At 55.0% G+C, this 24,467-nt stretch overlaps 7 protein-coding genes across 7 annotated transcripts; 4 read left to right on the top strand and 3 right to left on the bottom strand.

The window, feature by feature from the left end:
* Positions 1 to 5,803: 5,803 nt before the first annotated feature.
* Positions 5,804 to 10,537, top strand: YBT1-0 (ATP-dependent bile acid permease; the record flags this gene model as incomplete). Its single annotated transcript, XM_036642760.1, has 2 exons — positions 5,804 to 9,928; positions 9,977 to 10,537. 2 exons carry the CDS (start codon positions 5,804 to 5,806, stop codon positions 10,535 to 10,537), a joined length of 4,686 nt encoding a protein of 1,561 aa, XP_036491937.1.
* An 830-nt stretch (positions 10,538 to 11,367) lies between these two features.
* On the top strand, positions 11,368 to 11,889 carry CGCS363_v010910 (uncharacterized protein; the record flags this gene model as incomplete). Its single annotated transcript, XM_036642759.1, has 1 exon — positions 11,368 to 11,889. One exon carries the CDS (start codon positions 11,368 to 11,370, stop codon positions 11,887 to 11,889), a length of 522 nt encoding a protein of 173 aa, XP_036492318.1.
* A 465-nt stretch (positions 11,890 to 12,354) lies between these two features.
* Positions 12,355 to 13,098, top strand: CGCS363_v010909 (uncharacterized protein; the record flags this gene model as incomplete). Its single annotated transcript, XM_036642758.1, has 1 exon — positions 12,355 to 13,098. One exon carries the CDS (start codon positions 12,355 to 12,357, stop codon positions 13,096 to 13,098), a length of 744 nt encoding a protein of 247 aa, XP_036492590.1.
* Positions 13,099 to 13,440: 342 nt separating this feature from the next.
* ATAD3B-1 (ATPase family AAA domain-containing protein 3B) lies at positions 13,441 to 15,939 on the bottom strand (the record flags this gene model as incomplete). The annotated part of the gene is made up of 3 exons (XM_036642757.1): positions 13,441 to 14,673; positions 14,730 to 15,703; positions 15,756 to 15,939. 3 exons carry the CDS (start codon positions 15,937 to 15,939, stop codon positions 13,441 to 13,443), a joined length of 2,391 nt encoding a protein of 796 aa, XP_036492589.1.
* An 880-nt stretch (positions 15,940 to 16,819) lies between these two features.
* On the bottom strand, positions 16,820 to 18,348 carry VPS30 (Vacuolar protein sorting-associated protein 30; the record flags this gene model as incomplete). Its single annotated transcript, XM_036642756.1, has 2 exons — positions 16,820 to 18,210; positions 18,264 to 18,348. 2 exons carry the CDS (start codon positions 18,346 to 18,348, stop codon positions 16,820 to 16,822), a joined length of 1,476 nt encoding a protein of 491 aa, XP_036492487.1.
* A 496-nt stretch (positions 18,349 to 18,844) lies between these two features.
* On the top strand, positions 18,845 to 21,787 carry CGCS363_v010906 (uncharacterized protein; the record flags this gene model as incomplete). Its single annotated transcript, XM_036642755.1, has 1 exon — positions 18,845 to 21,787. The coding sequence occupies one exon, from the start codon at positions 18,845 to 18,847 to the stop codon at positions 21,785 to 21,787; it is 2,943 nt and encodes a 980-aa protein (XP_036492584.1).
* Positions 21,788 to 22,491: 704 nt separating this feature from the next.
* Positions 22,492 to 23,960, bottom strand: cka (Casein kinase II subunit alpha; the record flags this gene model as incomplete). The annotated part of the gene is made up of 6 exons (XM_036642754.1): positions 22,492 to 22,608; positions 22,658 to 23,077; positions 23,126 to 23,329; positions 23,407 to 23,585; positions 23,721 to 23,762; positions 23,888 to 23,960. 6 exons carry the CDS (start codon positions 23,958 to 23,960, stop codon positions 22,492 to 22,494), a joined length of 1,035 nt encoding a protein of 344 aa, XP_036492490.1.
* Positions 23,961 to 24,467: the final 507 nt, after the last annotated feature.

Here is a 24,467-nt window from a genome sequence, read left to right as displayed (position 1 = left end):
TTGGCAGGAGCTCAGACGACGGTTTAACGCACCTACTGAGCTGAGGCGCGACGGGACAGTGTCGCCAACCTACGGTAACCCAACCGCCCGCCGCTACACTGCAGCAATGAATGCAGCGCCCAGCGTCGGCAGCGTCTTAGCTGAGGTGAGGAGCCTGTAGCAGCAGCCAAGGCAGCGGAGCAGGACAGGGAAGGTGCTGGACATGAAGCCGCAATCAACGCGCCTCTGGCCAATCATGGAGCTCGGACGGGGGGACGGTCAGCCCGCTGTTTTGCTCACCGAGCTTCGTGCCATTGGCTGCAGCCCGACCTCTACCAGCCCGCTAACCTTAATGACTTACCTCTCAGCCCAATATTGCTATTATTTTTACTTGCTTCCTCCTGTCACTCTTTGCTCTAATTACCTATACTACTAGACCTTTCCTTCGCAGGTATCCATCCGTAGAGTGTAGCAATCCTCAACTCTCAAGTTTTCTGTGTCTTGTCATTTGTGGCTGGCGGATGAGATGAGAGCTGCATGCAGCCTTATCACTGTCCACTAAAACTGACAGAAGGGCCACTGCATAGGCTACCTTACCTTACTCGATACCTGAGCACCTTGCTAGGTTTTTTCTGCTGTCATCTCGGCGGAATAGAAACAGGTAAAACACTACCCATCAAACCAAAAAACCCCGGCCTCCAAAATGATCGACGCAACTATCGGCGCGCTTGAGGCAGTGGGCGCAACACGTCGAAACGTATGCACTTTCTACCTGAGAAAACCAGAACAAGAGACGACGAGAGTATCGAGTAGCAGTCACAATAAGGTATCATGGGATGGACGGTCGGGTTCCATGTCATCAGATGGTTTGTCTCTCATCTCTCTCTCCCCCCTTTGTGCTTGCTCTCTGCTGGGCTCGGCGTAACCGTGTTCGGTACAGTTGCCGGTTGTTTCTTGCGTTTTGTTTCGGTCTGTTCACTCAAGGGAGATTCCCATCTTTCTTCCATCATTGAGTTTCCCATCCACCATAATTGTAATTCATCGCATCCATCGACAACCCGGCCTGAGAGAGGCAAGGGATGTTTGCGGGCAAAAACGAGCGCCTCAGATTTACCCACGCTGCATCCAACACCACCTCAGCGTCAGATGTGGTTGCTACAGGGCTGACCAACGACCCCCTCCCGCGCCAATAAAGGCCCGGCTAATGCAAATTGCTGCACACTGAAATCCACACTTCCGCCCCATTCCTTCCATCTCTGCTCCACTTGGCCTCTGGAGCATTCACATCACAGTGTTTACTCTGCCCCTCTCAGGACGAAAGACGCGTTTCAGCGTCGACTACCAGCAGTGTAAGAGACGGTCTTGCAACACCATACTTTGCAAAACTCAATGGCACAGTTCTTCTGCAGATGTCTCTAAACTTCACTGTTGGGCCGCCTCACCTTACCTGCGACATGCACCAAAGACACAAAAAGGTATGCGCTGAGCATCAGCAGCACAGCAACCCAAACCGAGGAAAGGTTGCTGCAGCCGCAGCCAAAGCGACGGCCCGGTCCATTCTGGTTCAAGGCATCCGACCAGCCTTGTTTCACTGTCGCCAGGGCACATCATTGAACCGCAACGCGACAGCCGATTTGCTCTCTGCTACAGAAGAAGGTTTGCGGGCGGCCTTCTTGTGCAAAATCGTGGTATTAGCAAGAGCTTGCAAATTGGCCAGAGTCGGACGAGAACCCGGCCTGACCTCCAGTTCTTCTCGGCTCCGTCACTCATCCGCGGGTATCGCTTCTAAGCGTGAGGAGCTAATCTTGATCCCTCACCTGAGTCAACTCAAACATCTGCACCTTCCTGATTGCCCCGTGATGACTCTTAAGTCCTTCTCGGCTGTGAGGCCAGTTTCGCTACAACCATTTATCGTAGTCTTGAAGACTCAGAACGACGCCAAAGACTGAAACTCGGGTGGAGATTGACCATTGCACAATCTCTGAACACAGGTAAGCAAAATCTCGTCGTTATTTTCCTGACGTTGGCGGTGAACAAGGCGACTTTATGCATCTCCCTCGCAAGCCAATCGCAGGGCCAGAGGAGCCTCATTCGTAGTTGTTACACCACGTCGGCAACTCAATGCCGCTCTCCAATTTGTCTGCGGTGACTCCTCGCCTGTGCTTCCATTGGCTTACGAAGATCATCTCCGGGGGTGTAAGAAGTAGGCTGCTTGCTCTGTCCGACTTCATGTTCACGAGGCTTTGTGACTGTGTCGCTTCACGGCGACGATTCGATCTGCTGCCCGTTAGATGAGTCGAGTCGCAGAAAAAGTGGATGGGCAAACTGATGGCCCGTCTTATGTTGTTGACGGCGGCATGTTTCGAAACATGAGATGTTGATTTGAAGTCACCCACATACCGAAGAATGCTAGGACGAGGTCGGTTGTAGCCTTGAGTTGAACACCACGATTTGAATGCATGGCTGCGTCGAAACGGCTGCCTTCACAGATCGAGATTTCTGTGGCTGCGTCTGAGGTGTTCCCTTGCCGCAGACGATAGTCAGCGGATGAGATTAATAATTCTTACCAGTCCAATAACAAGATAGAAGTGGTGTAAAGCAATTGAAACGAGAAGTTGGACTAGACTCCAGACTCAAACGTCAGACCCAGCGGGTAGAGATGGCCAAGCTTCTTGGCTGCGTCGACCAACACGGACACCGGGGAGGGCCTCATTGGGAGGCATCAGCCCATGTGGCCATCCATGCAGCACGGTGAGATTTGATCTCTCTCAGGGCTAATAGATAACGGGACACCGTTCGAGTACAAACTCCAAGGCGCGTGCCTCCAAGTTGCATTGCAAGTGCGCGAAGCGAGATGGTGTGTCAGCGGCTGCCTGATGGAATGGGAACCCTTTGGGCAGGTGCTCGAGGGTAAGGTAAGGTCCAAGGTGAATGAGAAGTGACCCATGGTTTCCAGCAATCGCGAGACGACAGACGTCTGGACATTTCGCTCTCTTCTACAGCGAGTCTCTGAGAGGTCTGCTCGCATTCGTGGTGTGGTCCTGTACGGGTAGTGAAGAGCCAGGCATCAGTTGTGCTCTGTACGCCCCGAGAGTTACTTGAGCTAGGTAACAAGACAGCTCGAAACAAGGGCTGCATAAAGAGCGAGCTATTACCAACCGCTAGGAGAAAACGGCATTCCGAGCGGCGTCAGCAAAGAGCGGGAATGCACGAGCGAAAAAAGCGGCGGGATGGCGGGACCCATCACACGACTCGACTCGCCGGCCGGGCGAAGATCCACCGGCCGTGATTTGCTAGGCTGACCGCCCTTCTTCTCGGTGATGTGCCTGCGGCGCAGTTTTGGGGCTACCCATGAGGCCTAGGACCCGTGTTCCGCAAATTTTGAATGTGGGAGGTTCCAAGTTGGACGGGGCCGGATAACCAACGTTTCTGACCTGCCTATTCCAGACATGAATGAGTCTTCTCCTCGTCTCGGAATGAATTCGTCACGATCCAGACCCCCGAGGATCGTGACGAATTCATTCCGGGCCCTGTCATGGAGCCAGGACTGAGTCTTCTCGAAACTCGTCAACCTGGTGTACTCTGCACAAGATACGCAATTAGACCTCTGCCTGGTATTGGTGTCCCATCCGTCGGTAGGCCGCAAGAAAGCACTGCAGGACGCACCCATCAAGACCGCTGGACGGCATGTTCATGCCAGGATAACTACCCGGCAAGTCGGAAGCGGATGGGTCGAAGGGGGGGCAGATTGACGCCGGAGGAGGTGGAGGGTGGAGGCATGTTGCAGGTGGCATTAGCACCATGTTAGTGCAGGATGACTGCATTCAGGCTAATGCACTAACAGGCGGGCGGCGGCACCGTTCCAGCATACAAGCGCGAACGCAGGTTGCAACCTTGCCCCCGCCGCCGTCTGTACGGATACCAGCCGTCTGACTCCTTCGTACTTTTGTCTGGCAGTTGACGGAACGTAGTCGTAGGGTAGTTCGTACTGGTCCTAGAGATTCGTAGTGTAGAATGGCGGTGCTCCCTGCCTCCAGGGTCCTGAGGAACTTCTGCCAAGCCGCAAACCCACCTGCCACCCTCCATTGCCTGTTTGGCATTTTTTCCATCGATAATCTGTTTCCGCCGATGAGTCAAACGGCGGCCGCGGACCAACCACCGTGCTCGAAGCGTCATTGTGGTTTGTGATCATGGACGCCCTTGAGCGATGGGAACCTAGGTCAGCCATGTCAACAGCCATCGACCTGGCCAACGTCATCGTCAACACATGCAGGTAGCAGCCTCGGTGCCTGCTAGGCCACAGTGTTACAACAGCTTACAAGTCATGATAACGCCATCGTCGTTGGGTAGGTATGTCCATCTGCAAAAGCGCGGCAGGCAGGTTGATGCAGATTGAGCTCGTGAAGCACGGCGCGCGCGCCAGGGCAGATCTGAATTGAAAAGTTCCAGGCACCGCAGTGGGGGGAGAAGCGCGGGCAAGAGGCGTCAGATGGCGGGACGGGGGGGGAGGGATCGAGTGCAGAAATGATCCCGGTCAGCAGCAAAAGAAGCAGAAAAGGGACATGGGAATATGTGGATGTGGATGTGGATTGGCATGGGATGGGATGGGATGGGATGGGATGGAGTGAGCAAGACGGGGGGGTGTGGCCCATGACAGGAAAGAAAAAAAAAGAACCACGAACGCGAGCGAGTTGACGGCGACGGGATGCGATAGCTGCGCGGGGGTAGAAGAAAAAAAGAGTAAGAGTAAAAGTGATTCACCAATGGTGTCAGCCGCTACTTCCATCTCTGGGAGATATAATGAATTGGTGGTAAGCGGCTCCTCTTGCTGGTTGATTCCTGATTCCTTCCTTCTCTCCAAACCTCAGGCGCCGTTTGCTGCTGTTCCTTCCTTGGACCTGCCTGGATCTGGTGATTCAAACGGTTACTTTGCGTACCTTATTATTACAATTAGCTAGCTAGGCCTAGGAAAGGCTTGACTTGACCTCTGTAGTCCGATCTAAGTCTTGATCTTGGCTTGGCTTGGCTTGTCCTTGCTTCCCATTCGCCCCATCGTCACCTTCCCCGGTGTGCCATCGCTTTCTGATCGAAGCTTGGCTTGCCCGCCGTCCCGTCCCCGACTGCAAGTACAGAGGCAAAAGTGCTCGCAACAACGGACAACGTCGACAACAACAAGGAAGAGACAGAAACAGAAACACAGGACAGACGTCAGTCAGTCAGTCACGTCACGAAACGAACCTTGCCGCGACGCCACCGGCTCCGTCTCGGCGCCCACCAAACCGAACGCAGCGACCAACCACCCCCCCACGGCCTGTCAACGGTGCCTCTCCGCTGCGATCTTATTTCCGACGCGTGCTGGGTGCAGGTGCATTCGATTTCAAGCACCTGCTCTTCAGACTTGACAACCTCGACCTTTACCGGTCGGGACACGGTGAAACGTGGAATCAGTTCGTGTTTCCAGCAGCGGCTCGCCGTCCGGTGCAATCCAGGAAGACCCAACCGGCCGATAGCTTCGTGGACCTCTTTCCCGGGGTTACCTTAGCTTCATCAACACCGCACCACACCTCACTAAACGGGGCTTTGCCGAATGGGAAGTCGCCCTCACCGGCAAGCGCTTACAAACCACCCCGACTTCACTGTGGACCTCTCGCCCGTTTCCAGTCTTCTCTTGCGCAATTGACGAGGTTGCCTTCCGACCGCCACCATTCTTAAAAACCTTTCAACGTCCCTCACCCAACAGACGGCGCACATCTCTGCCTTCGTCTCTCGACAATACTTCTGGAGACAACTCCCGGCGGTCCCAAACCTCCTCGTGGGAGTCAACATGCAAGATGAGACGCTCCTGTTAATTGAGGTCGGAGCTGCTTTGGGCCTCGTTGCTCTTACTTCGGTTCCGGCCCTCACAGGTTTCCAACTTCGTTCCCGCAAGCCTAAGGATCACTTTTACGAGGACAAGGACGGAAAAAGCACCCCTGAGGCCTCTGCAGCGTTTTCGAACCGCTGGCCCAAGACTTTTATCAACTTATTCGCCTTTGCTGGACTTGCTCTCTCCGTCGCCAACTCCACATTAGCTACCCTCTCGCTCCACACCGGCCATTACGACAAGCTGTTCATAGCAGAATGGCTTTCCACCGGTATTTGGGCTCTGCTCGCCCTGCAATCCGTCTCTCTCGCCGCATCTAACGACTCGGTTCACGCCTACAACCTCGGATTGCTGATCTGGTTCTCCGGCCTCGTCTTCTCCGCCGTCCAGGTCTTGCAAAACACGGAAGTTTTCGGTCATCTCTTGGAGAGCAACCCGGTGTCTTTCGGTCTCAAGATTGGTGGTCTGGTCGCTTCTGTGGCTCTTACTGTGACCGGCCTCTTTCTCCCCAGGAGGCCGGACGTTTTCTTCGACGGCAAAGTAGTTGATCGCCTGGCTACCGTTAGCGCATACAGCCGCTACACTTGGGGCTGGTGCAATGGCTTGCTCGACGACGCCACCAAAAAGGGCGACCTCGAAGTCGACGATCTTCCCAAGCCGGACCACTGGACGCGTTCTGGCGACTCGGCTAAGACATGGAAAGGGTACAACTTCAAGGAGGGCGGGAATCTTTGGTGGTCCATCATTTGGGCGTACCGCGTGCCTCTGGCCGTTCAATGGACCATTGCTCTGTCTAAGTCATTTTTGAGCATGGCTCCTTCGTTCGTTACCCTGCAGATTCTTACTGCCTTGGAGAAGAGGCGCCCGGGCGAGCCGCTCTCCGCGGACGTCTGGATCTTGGTCTTTTGGCTCGGATTGGCCATTCTTGCTGATGCCTGGGTTGAAGCCTGTATGTTTTGGCTCTCCTGGGCGGAATTGTGCATTCCTCTCCGTGGCGCCCTCTCGGCCCTTATTTTTGAGAAGTCCATGCGCCGCAAGAACGTGAAGGCAGCCTCCAAGACCGACGAAGAGTCCAAGGACGGCGAGGCCAATGGTGATGACAAGAAGGACAAGAAGGACGACGACGAGGATGCCGAAGATGACAGCGTTCTCAAGTCCCGCCAGGCCATTATCAATTTGATCGGTGTCGATGCCAAGCGCGTTTCCGACTTTGCTGCCTTCCAATTCCTCTTCCCCAGTAGTACGGCGAAGCTGGCGGTTGCCATTTGGTTCCTCGTTTACTTGCTTGGATGGGGACCTCTGGGCGCCGGTCTTTTGGCCTGGGCTGTTCTCCTCCCCATCAACTTTACTTACGCCAAGATTTATTCGAGGGCGCAAGACAAGCTGATGAAGATCAGAGACCAGAAGCTCGCTGTTGTCAACGAGGCGCTCGTCGGCATGCGGCAAATCAAGTTCTCCGCGCTGGAACCTCAGTGGGAAAAGCGAATCCTCGATATGCGTGAGAAGGAGCTCGGTGCTATCTGGCAAGTGTTCAAGGGTGACACTGTGCTCTTTGGCATGTGGATCACCAGCCCCATCGCCTTGGCCGCCGTCTCACTCGCAGTCTACGCCTTGATCAACGGCAACCTTATTCCCTCGGTCGCCTTTGTCAGTATTGGTGTCTTCAAGAATCTCGAGGTTACCTTGGCTGTCATTCCCGAGCTTATAACGGATGTCATCGATGCGAATGTTTCCATCAAGCGAATGCAGGACTACCTCAACGGACCCGAAAAGACCCAGACCGTCACTAATGGTCCCGATGTTGCCTTTGAGAACGCTTCAATCGCATGGCCGGTTGATGAGGAGACCAAGGACGAGGATCGCTTCATCCTGCGAAACGTCGACGTTACTTTCCCTGCCGGGGAGCTGTCTGTCATTTCTGGCAAGACGGGTACCGGAAAGAGTTTGATCCTGGCGGCTCTGTTGGGCGAATCTGATCTTCTGTCTGGCGCAATTTACGCACCCAAGCCCCCTTCCCTGAAAGAGCGCCACGACGACAAGGCCAACCGCGACAACTGGATCATCCCTGAGAGCATCTCTTTTGTTGGTCAGATCCCCTGGATTGAGAATGCCACCCTGAAGAAGAATATTCTCTTCGGGCTTCCCTTGGACGAGGAACGGTACAACAAGACTATTGATGCATGCGCCCTGAGGAAGGATCTGGAAATGCTTTCGGATGGAGATAAGACCGAATTGGGAGCGAACGGCATCAACCTCAGTGGTGGTCAGAAGTGGCGACTTACCCTGGCTAGAGCCATCTACTCCCGCGCCGGCATTCTTGTTTTGGACGATATCTTCAGCGCGGTTGACGCCCACGTCGGTCGCCACATCTACGAGAAATGTTTGACCGGCGAGCTCTGCAAGGGACGCACTCGTATTCTTGTCACACACCATGTCGCTCTTGTCGAGCCAAAGACCAAGTTCATCGTTGAGCTTGGAGACGGAACCGTTCAACACTCTGGCTTCAAGTCTGATCTGGATGAAGATGGAACGCTGCAGTTGATCAAGAGTCACGAGCAGTCTGCCCAGGAGATCGCTGATGAGGAAGCTGCCACGGCCGTCAACTCGGAGGACGCATCTGACGTCGATGCGCCCGAGGTTGCTGAACTCAACGGCGATGGCGGAGTCCTTAAGAAGATCCCCTCAAAGGCTACCCGGCAATTTGTCGAAGACGAAGCTCGCGAGCAGGGTGCCATCAAGAAGCATGTCTACGCCGCCTATCTTAGCCAGAGTGGCGGCTGGCCTTGGTGGGGCTTTGGTTTCTTCCTCTTTGCTCTCTACCAGGGCGTCGTCATCGCCCGTTCCTGGTGGTTGCGTCTTTGGACCGGTCACTACGAAGAGCAAAGCCTCAACACACTTGCGACTGTGCACCAGCATGCTTATGCCTACACCCTCCAAGACAGTTCCCTCCATGCCCCGCACGCTGCGCCTTCAGGATTCGCCCGCATCCAATCCGAGAATGACGATTTCTACTTCTACCTGGGTATCTACGTCGGAATTTCCGCCTTCTCTGCCATCCTGGGAACCGGTCGCTTCTTCTACTTCTTCTGTATGAGCTACAAGGCCAGTCAGAGCATGTTCAAGGGTATCACTAGGACTGTTCTCCGCACACCGCTGCGATGGCTCGATACCGTCCCCACCGGCCGCATTCTCAACCGTTTCACTGCCGACTTTAACGTCATTGACAACAGACTCGGCATGGATCTTTCTGGTGTTTTCGGTGCCATTCTCAGCGTCATTGGAATTTGCATTACGGCGTTCTCGGTCTCTCCCATGATCATTCCCTTGGCTGTTGTGCTTCTGTCCATTGCCATTTGGATCGGCAGGCGCTATCTGGCCGGCGCCAGACCCGCGAAGCGACTTGAGAGTACCGTCAAGTCCCCCATCTTTGATCTTTTCGGTTCCACTCTGACTGGTATGATGACTATTCGTGGAGCTGACAAGGCGCAGACTTACGTTGACGCCATGTACACGAGGCTGGATGACTACGGGATGGCATCGTGGTACTTGTGGCTGTTCAACCGATGGATGGGCTGGCGCATGTCTCTCATCGGCGCTCTCTTCTCCACTGCTGTCGGTCTTGTTGTTCTTGGCAGCCCGTACATGAGTGCCTCGCTCGCCGGTTTCACTCTCTCCTTCGCGTTGGAGTTCTCTCAGGCTATCGTATGGTCCATTCGACACTACGCCAACATTGAGCTCGACATGAACGCAGCCGAGCGTGTGGTTGAGTACTCCGACCTCAAGACCGAAGACCAAGGCGGTGTCGAGCCCCCTGCGACCTGGCCAACTGAGGGTCGCGTGGAGGTCAAGGATCTTGTCGTGAGCTACGCGGAGGACTTGTCACCCGTGTTGAAGGGTCTTACCTTCAGCGTCAAGCAAAACGAGAGAATTGGCGTAGTTGGTCGTACCGGAGCTGGAAAGTCGTCCTTGACCTTGGCGCTGTTCCGTTTCTTGGAGGCCAAATCCGGAAGCATTCATGTCGATGGCGTGGACATTTCCAAGATCAGGCTTCACGACCTTCGATCCCGATTGGCCATCATTCCTCAGGTAAGATAGACTTGACTCTTCTAAGACACAGAGACTAACAAAATTCAGGACCCCGTTCTTTTCTCCGGCACCGTCCGGTCCAACCTGGATCCATTCGATAACCAGACCGATGTTGAACTGCGCGACTCTCTTCAGCGCGTGCACCTTGTCGACTCGTCACCCTCCACCCCTGGCGAGCCCTCCAGCAGCGCCACGCCCTCGCTAAACGGAGCCAAGAACGTCAACGTCTTCCGCAACCTCAACTCGGCCATATCCGAAGGTGGCGGCAACCTTTCCCAGGGCCAGCGTCAACTCCTCTGCCTTGCTCGCGCCATCGTCTCTCGTCCCAAGGTCATGGTCCTCGATGAGGCCACCTCTGCTGTCGACATGAACACTGATGCGCTCATTCAACGATCCATTCGCGAGGAGTTCAACGACTCAACGCTTATCGTCATTGCCCACCGTCTTAGCACGATTGCTGACTTTGACCGCATCTTGGTGCTCAGCGACGGCTCGGTCGCCGAGTTCGGCTCACCGAAGGAGCTTTGGGACAAGGAGGGCGGTGTGTTCCGTGGGATGTGCGAGGAGAGTGGTGAGAAGGAGAAGTTGAAGAATATCATTTTTGGTTAGAGTTTCCTTGCAGCGGATTGGATAGTATCGATTACGAGAAAGCCCAGGCTTGGAGATCGCCGGAAACGCGATGCTCGCTGGGAGTGTTTTGTTTCGTTGTATTGTGTTGGAGCATCTCTATTTTTCGTTTGATTAGTACAAAAGTGGCACAAAAGCCGGGCTTATAGAACAAGTCCTTGATTGAAATGCGAAGACACAAGAGACTTTGGTTTCTCAACATTCACGCTATTGTCAAGCAATTGAAGCGCACGACTTTCCTGACGCTGTTGTATGACTTTCCATCGATATTCCCGCACAGCTAGGGGATTTTCTGTCGGGCGATATTTTAAACAAGCATCCAATCGTTTGATAGCCTCTAATATACAAAAGGGGCGCAATATAAATCTACAATCCTGTCAAGTTCGCGAGCTCACATGTGCTGAGGTAGACGCAACAACAGTGAACGAGCTAAATCACGTGTATCTCTTAGTGCCCATTCCACGTAGGAGGAAGATAGTTCAAAGGCGTCTCGCTAGCGATCCATGTCTAAGACGGGAGAACGTCAGCGTGGCTTGAACTAGCCTCGAGCCTCCTGTTTATATCCTCCACGTGATTGGCTTCGGGTCGTCGTCTCAGAAAGCGGCTTAATCCAACGTCCAGGCAACAACACACAAAATCAACAACAATACCCGAGCCACCCTCCGTTCATCATCACCACTCGCTGCAAACGAGTCACGCACCACGCTTCACCGGCATCTCACATCCGGATCCTCCCATCTTACATTACAACACACAAAGCTCGCGGCGACTGAAACAACTACTCTCATTAAACAAACTAAACAAAAGAAACCATGACGTCCATCAGCCCCACGAGTCCGTTCCACACCTTCTGGAAACCCGCCGCGCTGCCCATCTTCACGGGGCTCCTCGCGCTCCTCGGCGCCGGCGACGGCCTCCTGAACCTCACGCAGCCCGAGACCGGCGCCGGCAACTTCGGCCTCATCCCGCCCTCCCGCGCGTCCGTCTCGCCGGCGCAGTTCGACGCCTTCCACCACGCCCTCATCAAGGTCAAGGGCGCGCGCAACCTGCACATGTCGGCGAGCATCCTGGGGCTGCTGCTCTACGCCCAGTTCTCCGAGGCGTGCCGCGCGTCGCCGGCCGCAAGGGAGGCGGTGCACCGGTGCGTGGGCATCGTGCTCACGCTGGGTACGGGCGTCGGCCTCAGCGGCGCGTTTGTGATTTGGGAGTATGTCAAGAGCGTCAAGACCGAGAGCTCGAGGAAGGAGATCGAGGTGGGCAGGGCCAAGGCCAAGGCGCATTTTATCACGAGTCTGCCGATATTGGCGCTGGGGCTGACGTATTTGTTCTACTGAGGGCTGTGTGGTGTGGTTTATGAGTAGGTGGGAGAGTGTGTGAGTGTGTGTATAGTGTGGTCTGGTTATGAATCTCTGCTTTATTTTTCTATGTTGTACAATACATGACTTAGGATTGATTAGTGGTGCTCTTGATTCATGAGCGAAATAATTGTTTGTTAATAAGATCTCATTAGGTAACTTGTCGTATGCGTGGACATGACTGAGAGCTGTGATGATGATGGAACCAAACCAGGCAGCATTGAATTCAAGAGGCACAGCTACATATCCATTGACCACCATCCTGAATGCGTTAGCTTGGATTTGTCCCCGCTCTCATATCTTCCCGATTATCAGCGTCAAAAGTCCCTTTGAACCACCAACCATTCTTCTACAGGCAGTCCTCTACTCTGCTTCTCATCCCTCCATCTCACACACCTACCTTCCTCCCAGAGGCATCAATTCCCTTCACGTCAAGGCATCAAGATGAACGCTCAAGCCAGCAGCGTCGACTTCACCCTTCACTATGTCGTACCCGACGATGTCGATGACCTCGTCAGAGTGCACACCGCCGCCTTCAAGACGGACCAGTTCTCGAACCTGATGCTCCTCGGCCGCGCCGTCGACGCCCACGAGAAGCTCATGCGCAAAACCATCGAGGGCTGGGTCACTGCTCCAGAGGCCAGTCTTATGAAAGCGATCGACTCAAGCGGTCGGGTTTTGGGGTGGGCTTGTTGGATAGTGAAAGATGCGACTGGCAGAGACAGGGTAGCTGTTGCCAAGGCAGAGTCAAAGGGCGGCAGCAGCGTGGATAAGGCGGAGGGAGTCGAGACATCAGCCGTGGAGAAGAAAGAGGAACCGCCAAAGGAAGATCCGGCTCGGGCTCTGGGCGGTCTTATGTATAGGGAGAGAGTGGCCATCGAGGAGAGGTACATGAAGGGAAAGAGGTACGCGGTGCTGCAGGGTCTTGCCACGGATCCGGCTTATCAGCGACGGGGGATTGCGACCAAGCTGGTTCAGGCGAGACTTGAGGTAATTGACTTGGAGGGTCTCGCATGCTGGATCCATGCCTCGCCTTCAAGTTATGGTGTGTACGCAAAGGTTGGGTTTGAGGAGGTTGGGAGGAACGAGTATGACCTGGACGAGTGGGCTCCAGGTGGTCGACAGGGCGACAACCGTTGGGGACGGTATATTTTTAGGCACATGCTCAGGAAAGAAAATTCTTCCTGACTTTTATATACCGGGATGAAACCAGTCTTCGCAGAAATTTAGCTACTAGGAGATGCCATCTTGTGTATTCCATCACGTTTTCACAATAGTTTTCACCAGTTGCGGGTGAGCAAGCCATTCAAAATGGCCATACGGCTAATTTCTAGCTGTGAAGACTTGATAAATGAGTGTGTGTGTTATTGAGTCTCACACACGAGGCAGACCGTCAAAGTCCTCGGTGCCAAACCTCCCCATACCAACAAAAGAAAGTCATCAATCTGTTCATACATCGTAACCCAGCTGCCGACATGAAAACCCAGGTTAAAAAGAGTATCATCCTACAGACCACCTATCACAAGGCGACTAGTCAGAGTAAATATCCTCATCCTCCTCTTCGGCGTCAAGCTCGCTCTCGCCGTCGTAGACATTTCCACTCCGGAGATAGTCCCTGAATCCGCGACTCATCTTCACAACGGCCCGAAGATGCTTGTCAGTGACGGTGATCCGCTCACTTCCACCTTCGGCAGCATCGCTCTCAGCAAGGGCGAGCGCAGTCTGGAGCGCGTTCCTAATCTCCCTGCCATTCCACCTCAAGAGCCTCACATCCCGCGACTCCCACGCATAGTCCCTCGCCGCGGCCGCAACACGGACACGCCCGCTCGAGTCTCGATCGAGTCTCTCAAAGTTGTTGGCCCAGATGCGCTCGCGGTCGAGGTCCGTCAGGTTCTTGTAGTGCAGCGCGACATGAATCCGCGACGTAAAGGCCGCGTCAAAGGCCTGGACGCGGTTCGTCGTCAGGAAGAGCACGCCGCGGTAGTACTCGAGCGCGCGCAGGAAGACGGAGACGAGACCGTTGCGGGCAATGTCCTTGGCGCGGCGGCGCTCGAGGTAGACGTCGGCCTCGTCGAGCAGCACGAGCGCGCCGAAGCGCTGGCCGAGCTCGAGGAAGTAGGAGAGGTTGTTTTCCACGGAGTGCGAGTTCACGCTCAGGTCGCCCGAGGTGAGCGAGATGAGGGGCCGGTTGGTGAGCTCCGCGACGCACTCGGCGGTGCAGGTCTTGCCGACGCCGGGGGCACCGTGGAGGAGGAAGATGCGGCCCTCGCCCTTGTTCTTGACGAAGTCGTTGCCCCAGGGGGAGACTCTGCCCGAGTCGGTGGTGGCGAACTTGCCGATGAGAGCCTTGACTGTCAACTTGATCTCGTCGTCGAGGACGAGATACTTGAAGGCCTCGCGGTCGGTGACGACGGGCTTGAGGTGCTCGAGGTTCAAGTGGCCCCAGTGGCGCTCGCCGAGGAGGAAGGCGGGGATGACCTTGATGCAAGCGATGTAGAAGAGGTCGCTGGTTGGAGCGGCGGACTTGGTGGGGTAGACGTTGTCGAAGACTGAGTAGGTTCCTGGCTCCTCTTCATCTTTGGAGTCTGCACACGCCTTGCAGCCACACCGTGGGAGGAAGTGAGGGAGATGGTCTTGCTCTGGTGGAGGGCCCTGACCAGCAGGGAGGCCGGCAGGTCTCCGCGAGCGGTGGTTGCGGTTCTCTGGAGAGTGCATGGCGAACCTGTTGAAGCCCTCAGCATCGCAAATAACTCGTCCAGTCATCTGAGGAGATGTTAGTCACTGATTCCATTGATTGGGGGCAGTAGGGAGCAACTTACGTAGCCTGATGGCTCGCTGAAGGCAGGCCCAGCACGCGAGCTTCCGGACTGTACCAACAAGCCGTCATATTCCATGTACGTCGGTCGCTGGAGGAGCTCCCAGTACAGCTTACCCAACTTGATCTGCTTGTCGAGCATCTTCTCGGGCGCGTCGGGGTAGAAGCGAGCCGGCATTACATCCAGGGAGTGGATGACCTGCTCGCCGGGCCACGAGGGCAGCTTGTACTGCACCATCTTGCGGACCATCTTGCTGTTGCCCATCTCGAGCAGCCAGCAGGCCACCATCCACTGGCGTCTATGTCCAGACGAGGTCGTCTCCTGGCTCAGACTGCTGACGATGAGGGGCTGCCAGACGTCCTCGTTGTTCACGTAGACGATCTCGCCCGGCTTGAGCGCCATCCAGTAGTTCTCAAACGTCGCAACGGGGGTGCTGCGAGCGTAACGTTCTTCCTCCTTGCGGATGGATTCACCGACGGTCTGTTCGATGAAGTTAAGGAGAACGTCAATGTGCTCAGCCGTGGTGCGCGCGTACTCGGAAGAGTGGTGAGCCGGCTGGTGGAACTTGTATTTTGTCAGAGCATCACGATGGTGGACGACGGCGCGGTACGGCGCGTCTATTTTGACAGTGTCTCCGAGGAGGTTGATGTTGGGGTAGTAGGCCACGGTCGCCCTTAGAGCATTGATGAGGTGCGGAGAGTGAATCACCATGCGGGTGCGCTCTACCGTCAATTTCCCCGGGACATCGTCATCACTACTGTCGGAGTCATACGACACATAATCATCATCATCGTCAAAAACGGGAGGCGGGCGCGGAGGGGGCATGCGGCGATAATGAACAGTCCTGCTCCCGCCGGTATAGGCCGAGATTTTGGTTACGATCTCGAGGACTGGTTCAACGTCTCGCTTGGCCGTGCTCTCGCCGTCTCTCGCCCCATAGTCTGGGATCTCCTTGAACGGGACGTCGCTCTCCCGGCCTTGACAGTTGGGTCAGCGAGGTTCGCAGAATAACATCAGAGTGTTACATACTTTCTATGACCTTGCCGCCAAGGCTGACATGTTGCAACACGTACAACACGTCAGGGGTCGGCTTGGGTGCTGGCTTCTGCTGGGTGACTAGAGCCTTTTCGTCGCCAGGAGGTGAGACGCGTCGGAAAGCGACCTCCTCGTAGCTAACCGTGGAGCCGGTCTCGTCGTCGATGGTCTTTCTCATGTTAGCGATAGATGTTACGCGTGGTTGAGTAGAACCTTACCCTATCACCTCGGCCGATCATCTTGCGCAATACTTTTTGAAGCAGGAACTGAACAAGCTTGGAAGGAAAAGAACAATGGGAGAACGAAGGGGACAGGAAGCCTAGATAAGGAGGAATATTCGGAGGCCACTGATGACCTACAATGCCTTGCGGCCTAATGCGGCTCAAGTAACATCGGTACAGCAGCAAGCTGAGCGTCAATTACCCCGAAGTACCACGCTTCTCAACCGTGTCATTGGTGCTGAAGTAGGGCGAGCATACCCCGCCTGGAATCGATGACTCCGGCCTCATGTTAACTGATTGGCAGATGATTGTGCAGTTGTTTTAGACTCGCATAAAGAGCGATTCGACGTGTGAGACGGCAAGGCAGCCAGGCATGTAGTGGTTCGCGAGGCGCTCTGCTGCCTGGATAGGCCGCAGTCTCCAATCGGGACGTCAGGTTGAACGCTGGGCTGACTGAAGTGTAGAAGCAGTGAGACTGCAACGTTGAGACTAGCGCCGAATCACGTGTGTTTTCGTGGTGAGAGAGATGCCCTTCGAGATTCCTTGGTTCATCGCCTTGGAGAACTGCAGATCTGCAAAGTACAGAGTGTGCCATCAAAGCCGCATGTCGCAATGCAAACGACTATGAGATAAGACTTGATATTCGCCTACCTAAGAGGAATGGTAGGAGCCTGCTTCCTTGGTTACACGGTATGCACTACTTCCCAAGATATACCACCCATCGAAAATGTATCCTGGAACGCCTCAGACCCCTTACGCTATTCTATACCCGCCATGAGCCAAACGCCGAGATATCGTATCCTTGGAAGAAAATGCAGAAGGCAATGAGCGTCACACTTAGTTGTTGGCATTTCTTGCTGTTGTGTTCACGTTACTAGCGTGCGCCAGCAGAAACTTGCAACATGTCAGTGTCAGCTTGCAAGCCTTGGTCCAGCCGTCGTCTTGGGTCATTCCCAGCTTGATGCTGACGTCCATGATCTTGTCACCCTCGATCTTGTAAGGTAGACTAAGGGGATGGCCGTCTGCCGCGGTCTGTCTGTGGACAAAAGCACCGAGCTGTCGCACAAGTTCAAGGAAGGCGACCATGGCGTTATCGAACTTTCGGTGCATAAACGTCAAGCCGAGAGGCAGGTCTCCGGCGGAGAAGAGCTCCAGAACATGCTTTTTCGGTGCTGGAGGTGGGGCGTTGCGATGAGAACCTAAACGGCTGGCAGCGGGCGAGGGCAGCTCATATCGAACGATCTTGGAGGTGCTTCCCATGGGTTGCGGTTCAAACCCGTCGAATTTGTAGCCAAGCTTGTCCGCCACGGTGACGAGCAACAACAAAGCATGACCCCATGCGGCATTGATCTCGGGCCAATCCACAGGCTTGCTAGAGGTCCTACCCAGTCTCAAGCCGTTGATGGTAGCAAAAGTGCCGTCGTGACTGATGCAGAAAGTGTCATTGTATACGTTGGATCGCTGCAACTTCTCCAGCAGTTGGGCGTCGTTGTCGAATTTGGAGTTGATGCTGTCGCGCTCATTCTGGAAGTCGGCCAGCTTCATCGCAAAGGTGTTGCGCTCGCGCCAGAACTGTTCCTCCTCCCGATCGAGTTGCTGTGCCTCTTCCTCCAGAGCAACAATTTCGGCGTCCACTGCTGCCTTCTCCTTCTCTAAGCGCAGGAGTTCCGCCATCGCTTCGGACTCGGCCTGCTTTGCCTGCTTAAGTGCCTCCTCTTGCGCCTTTACCTCCTCCTCGCTGGGTTGATCGCTCTGGACTTGCTTCAGAAACCCAACGTAGGCGTCGCGCTCTCTCGCCGCACCCTCGAGCTTTTTCTGCAGACCCTCCACCAGCATGTCCGTACATTCCACGCAGACAGGGTGGTCGATATCGGATCTCGCGGATAGAATCTCGAATAGCTTGTTGATGCGTTCCACTTCGTGTGCTTTACTGGACGGTTCCTCCTGGCCTTTTGAACCAGCCTTGCCTCCTTTATTTGACTTCGGGTTCGCTGGTTGGGGTTCTGGTCTCGAAAGCACGGGCTGCGCGACTTGAGACTCGGTCAGGTAGATGAATGACATTGTCGAGTCTTTTTGCGCCGAGCCCGACGGGCCACTGCCGTGGCGCTTGAATGTTGCTGAAGCAGCATTTTGGGACACCTTATCGTAAAGTGCCTTTCTCTGGCTGTCTTGGGAGTGTGGGATTCGTGAGGAGTGCGACTTTTTGGGGGACGTTTGCGAAGAGGAAGCTGTAACCGTTAGCTAGGCACCGCGACACAAGGAATCTGAAGCTTGCACGGACCGACTAGGAGATCGTATGCGGCGGGATTCAGGTCCTCGAGGGAGCTGTCGAGCTTGAGGGGTGTGCGACACTTTTGGCAGTACATCGTATCGTTGCGCGCATGCTTGCGCGACTCGCGGTGTAGTTGGTAGGTGTTCGGCGGCGGGAGGTAGTTGGTAGGTTGAGGATGTTCAAGGTCTGGTGATGTAATCGGGCGTCGGTAGGCATGCAGTCGGTCTGGTGAACTTTAGAGAGGCTCAGTGGAGGGGCGCAGCTGACTCCAGCGGTGTCCTGGTCCGTTCTAGGGGGCTCTATCTCAATGTCACGCTAATTTCTTTTAGAGTCGCTGCAAGTCAGGGACAGTCACAGCGGTCCTCCCTGGCAACCGCAACACCCCACGTGGTCCGTGCCCTTCCACTTTACGCGAGAGCTTGAAGAGTCCGTGCGTCCCATGCGACCGCGTCTTTCAATCTCAGGGTCAACAAGTTGATGTTGACCGACCTCATTACCGCTATTGGATGCCAATCGTCGGCGTCGTCGCGATCATCCGATACTTCATAAAACTATGAGAGGCTCGGCCTCATTGGCGCCTGCAAGTCACGATGGAGCCCCCGGCCAAGCGACCGAGGACTGGCCCATCACCCCTGGGTCAACAACAGAATGACGAGGACGATGAGCTCAACTATGAGCCGGAAGAGGTGTCTCAGATGCGGGATCCCGGCTACCAGCTTGAACAGTCTCGGAACTTCGCAGCCTTCAAACTGAAGTCAACATTTGAGCACATATTCGCAAAATACGAAAAGGACTTCACGGGCATCGGTGACGAGATTGACCTGAAAACCGGCAAGGTCGTCATCAACAATGGTCACTTGGAGAACATGCGGCATGAGAGGGACATGGGTGTTCCGGACGAGGAAGAGGAGGAAGACGAGGGCATGCTTCTGGAGGAAGCTTTTGGCTCTGATGACGAAGAGGAAGATGAGGAGGAGGATGGAACCGGAACTACCAGCCAGCCCGACGAAGAGGAGGAAGAGAGGATTCTGCACGGGAAGAAGGGCGGAAGCACTTCAACAGCTCTTGTGCGCAGACCGAGTACCGAAATTCAGCGACGCCCGAGTCTATCAGGTGTTGGCGGGTTAGGGTCAGATCAGCGACTGTCAAGTCTCGTGGCGCCGCGCAGGCCGGGGTCGAGCAACTCAAGTCTCTCCGCGAGTGTCTGGGGCGCAGATCCAGAGCCTGCCGACCCGACATGGAAAGTCCCCGAAATTCGCAAACCAAAACTTGGCGATAGCCTGATGGCGAACATGCACGGCTCAAGATATCGCTTCCCTATCAGTCACCAGTCTATCTGGTCCTCAAGGCCAGACACGGAGGAGGAGAAGATGACCGCTGATCCCGCCCGAATCGACATGAAGATGCTTTCTCGCGCGCGGCAAGAGTCCATGAGAGTGGGAAGGCCCACGTCGATGAAACTTTTACAAGCGTTCACTGCCCAGGATGACGACAACGACGACGACATTCTGGGTGTTTCAATTGCGGAGCGGGCACCAAGGGCCGAGAAGCAGAAAGAACCAACATCGACTGGAGATGGGGAGCCAAGTGTTGAAACATCAGACAAAAACGCTGAGGAAGACCAGCCTGTGGTATCTGTTGAAGATTCAGCAACCCAGGAAGCACCGACAAAGCCGTCCCCCTCTCAAAAAGAAGCTACAAGCAAATCGAAGAAACAAAAACAATCGAAGGGACAGCAAGAAAAGGAGAAACTGCAAGCCATTCAGGCCAAAGTACAGCCTGCAGAAAACCACGTCGAACCAGGCAAAGTACAGCCTGCAAAGCTGGCTGTTGCAGCTGAGATCTCGTCAGAGACACCCAACTTCGTGACGGGCAACGAGGCTCAAAGATTACCAAAGCAGAAGCTTGTCATCGAACTGCTTTCAAAGACCCCTCCGCCGGGAGAAGTTACAGAGGTTATAGAGCCTGAGGATGCCGATACCTATGGGTTGAATGAAGCCTTCGATCTCCCAAGACCATTGGATGCAGCAGCCCCTGAAGAAATCCCAATAGCTTCTGAGCTGCAAATTGAAACGGATACAATTATGCCTGAGACAGACGGCGGTTCCGTAGCGAGACCCTCCGAGACCACTGAAACCCAACCCAGCAAAGCCCCCGAGCCACCAAAAGAGAAATTCGTCAGACATCAAATCGACCCTTCCTACGACTTCTCGGACGATGAGGAAGGCATTCCTACTGCGCGAGTTCCAACGAAGATTCAAAAACCTGCTCCAGCCTCCCCTAGCGGAAATACGAATGCCCCAGTTCCAAATAATGTCGAATATGTGGCTTCTACGTCTAAGGTGCCATTAAATGATGCAGAGACAACGATAGCCAACGAGGAGGAGGAGGAGGAGGAGGAAGATGGTGAAGACCAGATCCAGACTTCACCGGCAACTCCCCTCGCAGACAAGCTCGATGGTATGGACCTCGACGCTCCGCAGCCGGAAACGCCGAAAGCTCCCGCTGAGGCCCCGGAAGAGCTCCCCAACATGGGAGAACAGAGTTCTCCGAGAGAAAGCACCGAGGATCCCACCACAATGGAGCAGCGGTCCGTTGCAGAACCTGACGAGGAAGATACAATTCTACCAGACGTCGAGACAGAGGAGCCCGAGGTGGCAGACACGGCCGAAGCATCATCCAGTCCAATCAACGCACCCATCGCCATTCCCGAAGACGCACATCTCCCAGACAGTCAAGACAATCAAGAAGAAGGCTTCTCCGTTCCCCTCTTGGACGACATCGGCGCAGAAAGCGCAACGGAGCCCGAGGCTGAACCTGAGCCAGAGTCAGTAGACATCGAACTGCCAGCTCTCCCCTTCCCAACCCATAACCCAGCATCAAACCCGCCCCGTTCAGAACCTGGCCGTCCCAAAAAGTCCAACGCAGTCCCAGAAAACGGCGCGACATCCCCGATGCGAACCCTCAACCTCAACTCAAGCAGCCCCCTCAAACGCCGCGCTTCAAACGCCCTCAAACCACGCAAATCAGTCAAATTCAACAAGAAGCCATCCTCCCCCGCGGCAGCCACCACTCACCACCACGAACAGCCCTCTCTCCCCGCCGTCCCCTCTTCCTCAACCGTAAAAGCCTCTCCACGCACCCCTTCCGCCCGCCGCTCCTTCATCTCCCTCCTCTCAGACGACGAGGACGAACTCACCCTCGACCTCTTCAAGTCCTGGACAAACACCAGCGGCGGCTCCGCCCCGGGCTCTAGCGGCCGCAAGAAGACGTCCTTCGCGCCAGTGCTACTCGCCGGCCCGCAAACCAAGATCACGACGCCCATGAAGCAGCGCAGCCACAATGTCGGAAGCGGCGGGGGAACAGAAAGGGGCAAGAAGCGCAAGGCGGCGTGGGCCTTTGCTGTGACACCGACAAAGGTGCAATTCGGCAGTCCATCCGGCTCGCTTGTCAAGACGCCCGGTGGACATATGAGGCGGTGCGGAGAGGATGGATTCAAATGCGACAGGGATTTCTGCTTTACGTGTCTGTAGATGACGAGGTGAAGGGCGCTTTAGCATGGAGTTTTGGTATCCGTTGCAGCGGCATGGCGGATCAAATGTGCATGGGGGATCTGGAAGCAAAAGATACGCTTCCTCATTAGTCGCTACATCAAGACGAATACCAGTAGAGAAGAAAAGAAAATCATGATGAAACCACTTATGCAAAGCTTTCCGCACAGATTCATGGACAGAAAGGAACCGTTGAAGGGGGGCATTTCGAACGAAACAGGGGGCAATCAACCTCGTGAAACGCCTTTCCCCTCCATGTAGTGAAGATACCTCGCCGGTCCTTTGGGCATCTCAAATTCTCCGTCCCCTGTCCCTTGCTTTCCTCCGCCGCTGTGCGAATCCCTTCAATCCTCCCGCCTGCATTGAGGTTTACGCCTTTGTTTCTCTGTATACCACCATCTGTGTCATCGCCCGAAAAAATAGATTGATACCGGTCTTGAGAGTCATTCCGTTTCGTGAGGGGAAGTAGGTAGGTTTGTGTTTCATGCTTTGTCCAAAGATAAGGTTAAAGTCGTATTGAGAGGATACGGGTTGAGTCTAGTTGACAGGGCGGGCTGCCAGTGGGAGGGAGTCCTCGCTGATCCGCTAACGGGTGCCGGCTCATAGCAGAACCGAAGCGGGTGTGGTCGAGGGCATCACGAGAGTCGTGGGTCAATTCTCAGTCTGGGCAGAATAATGGTCTAGGTTCAGTTGCTAGAAACGCCGGAGGCGCTCTGCTGGGCCAAGTTCTGCTTGAAAACCTCGGGGTCTCTAACCGGGTTGAAATACGGGTGCGCCTGGGCTTCCTTTGCCGTCAAACGTTCCTATGGACATGTCAGCTTGTGCTGGCCGTGTGACGGTCGCGAAACATACCTGGTGGTCGTATCTCAAAAGCTTGTCCAAGAAGTCGATTGCTTCGTTAGAGACAAATCGCTGGTTCTCGGCGGTAACGAATGAGTGCCACGGCTTCTTCTGGAACCTACCCAGAATGTCGTCGTATTGCGCGTCAAGTTCGATCTCGTACTTGTCAAGGTAGTCAAAGAGATCATCCGTGCCAAGCACCTTGGCGATCTTGACAAGCTGATCCGAATTGCTGTTACCGTGGAAGAATGGCTCCTTGCGGAAGATCATGGACGCAAACATAGCACCCAGACTCCACATGTCAAGACTGTAGTCGTACTCTTGGAAGTCGACCAACAGCTCAGGGCCCTTGAAGTATCGAGAGGCAACGCGAACGTTGTATTCTGTCCCTTGGTGATAGAACTCGGCCAGACCCCAATCGATGAGCCGCAACTGCATCACGGTTAGTCTGTATCCCCAGCCTCAGCTTTCTGCGCAGACTCCACGTGCCTTCCTATTCTCGTGATCGATCATAACGTTGTGAGGCTTGACGTCGCGGTGCATGATGCCCTTGCTGTGACAGAAGTCCAAAGCCTTCAGAAGCTCGTTGATGTAGTACCGAACGTCAAGGTCGTTAAACTTGGGGTACAGGCTTCGGAAATCGGTGTTGTTGACGTGCTCGAAGATCAGAGAGGGCGTCTTGCTCTGCAAGGAGAAAAAGGTCAGCCATTGCTTCCCGAACACCCGTCGTCCGAATAGCATCAACAAAAGTCCCAGCTTACCTGCGAATCTCTAACCACGTCTAACAGCGCGACAACATTGGGGCCTCCAGCCAAGTTTTGCAGAATCTTGATCTCACGCTTGATCTTCTTCTTCTTAACGGGCTTGAGGACCTTGATGACGCATTTCTGGTAGTTGACGACGTTGATGCCCTCAAAGACCTCCGAGTATTTTCCACGACCTGTATTGTTGCAACCGATCGTCAGCCTCGCACGATATTGCCTCGAACTCGACTCGCGCGAAAAAAGTATGCGGGATTGCGCATGCGCGCAGGCGCGCGGGGACCACCACCCCCAACAGAGTGCAAAAAACGTACCAATTTTCCTAACCACCTCGTAGTTCTCGAGCACGCCCCAGCCTGTAGGTCGACGTTGTCAGCGATCGCGACCCGGATGGGAGGGAAACCGAGCGGCTGTAAGCTCTGGCGAGAGCTGCAAGGGACTCGGCCGAGGCGCAGTGCTACCCGGCGAAGGGAAAACCTACTGATGTTCACACTGTCGTAGTCCCAGTAACTGCGGGGCATGTTCTGGTTCACGTCTGCGTACACCCGCGCCATGTTGGGCTACCGTTGCGGCGTTCGCGCGCGGGACTGGTAGAAGATGGTGATGATGTTGTCGTAAGGTAGGTAGGTTGGATTTTGCGGCGGAGGCGGGCAGACAAGGAGGGGTCTGGGTCGTGGCTGAGGTTGGACGGTCGCCAGACACAAGCGTGGTGGACGTGGACCTGGGACTCTGGGAATGAGTGGTGCAGTGTGGGAGGGAACGGGGCAGGGAGTAAATCAAGGTGGGATGTCTAAAATCAGGCTTAGCGGTCCATCCTCAGAGCACCGCCTGATTGGCCGCCGACCGAGCCGGGCCCCTAACGCGCCTGACAGTCCACTGCAGGCTTATCGTCCAGACCGCCCGATAAGCTCGCCTGATCCGTGCACACCCCACCGTCCAATCTCGATGCAGCCAGCTGCCGCTGTTCCAGCATTGCTGCTGCTGCTGCTTCTAGTAGAATGCCATCCCGAGGCTGCATCGAATTCCAGACGCAGTTGTCTGGGTGAGACTGTGTCAGGCAC

Source organism: Colletotrichum siamense (genome assembly GCF_013390195.1).
Source record: "Colletotrichum siamense strain Cg363 chromosome Unknown KSG_Cg363_contig07, whole genome shotgun sequence".
Classification (NCBI taxonomy): Eukaryota; Fungi; Ascomycota; class Sordariomycetes; order Glomerellales; family Glomerellaceae; genus Colletotrichum; species Colletotrichum siamense.
Note: the sequence above shows the minus strand (reverse complement) of the source record. Positions and strands in the feature narration are given on the sequence as shown.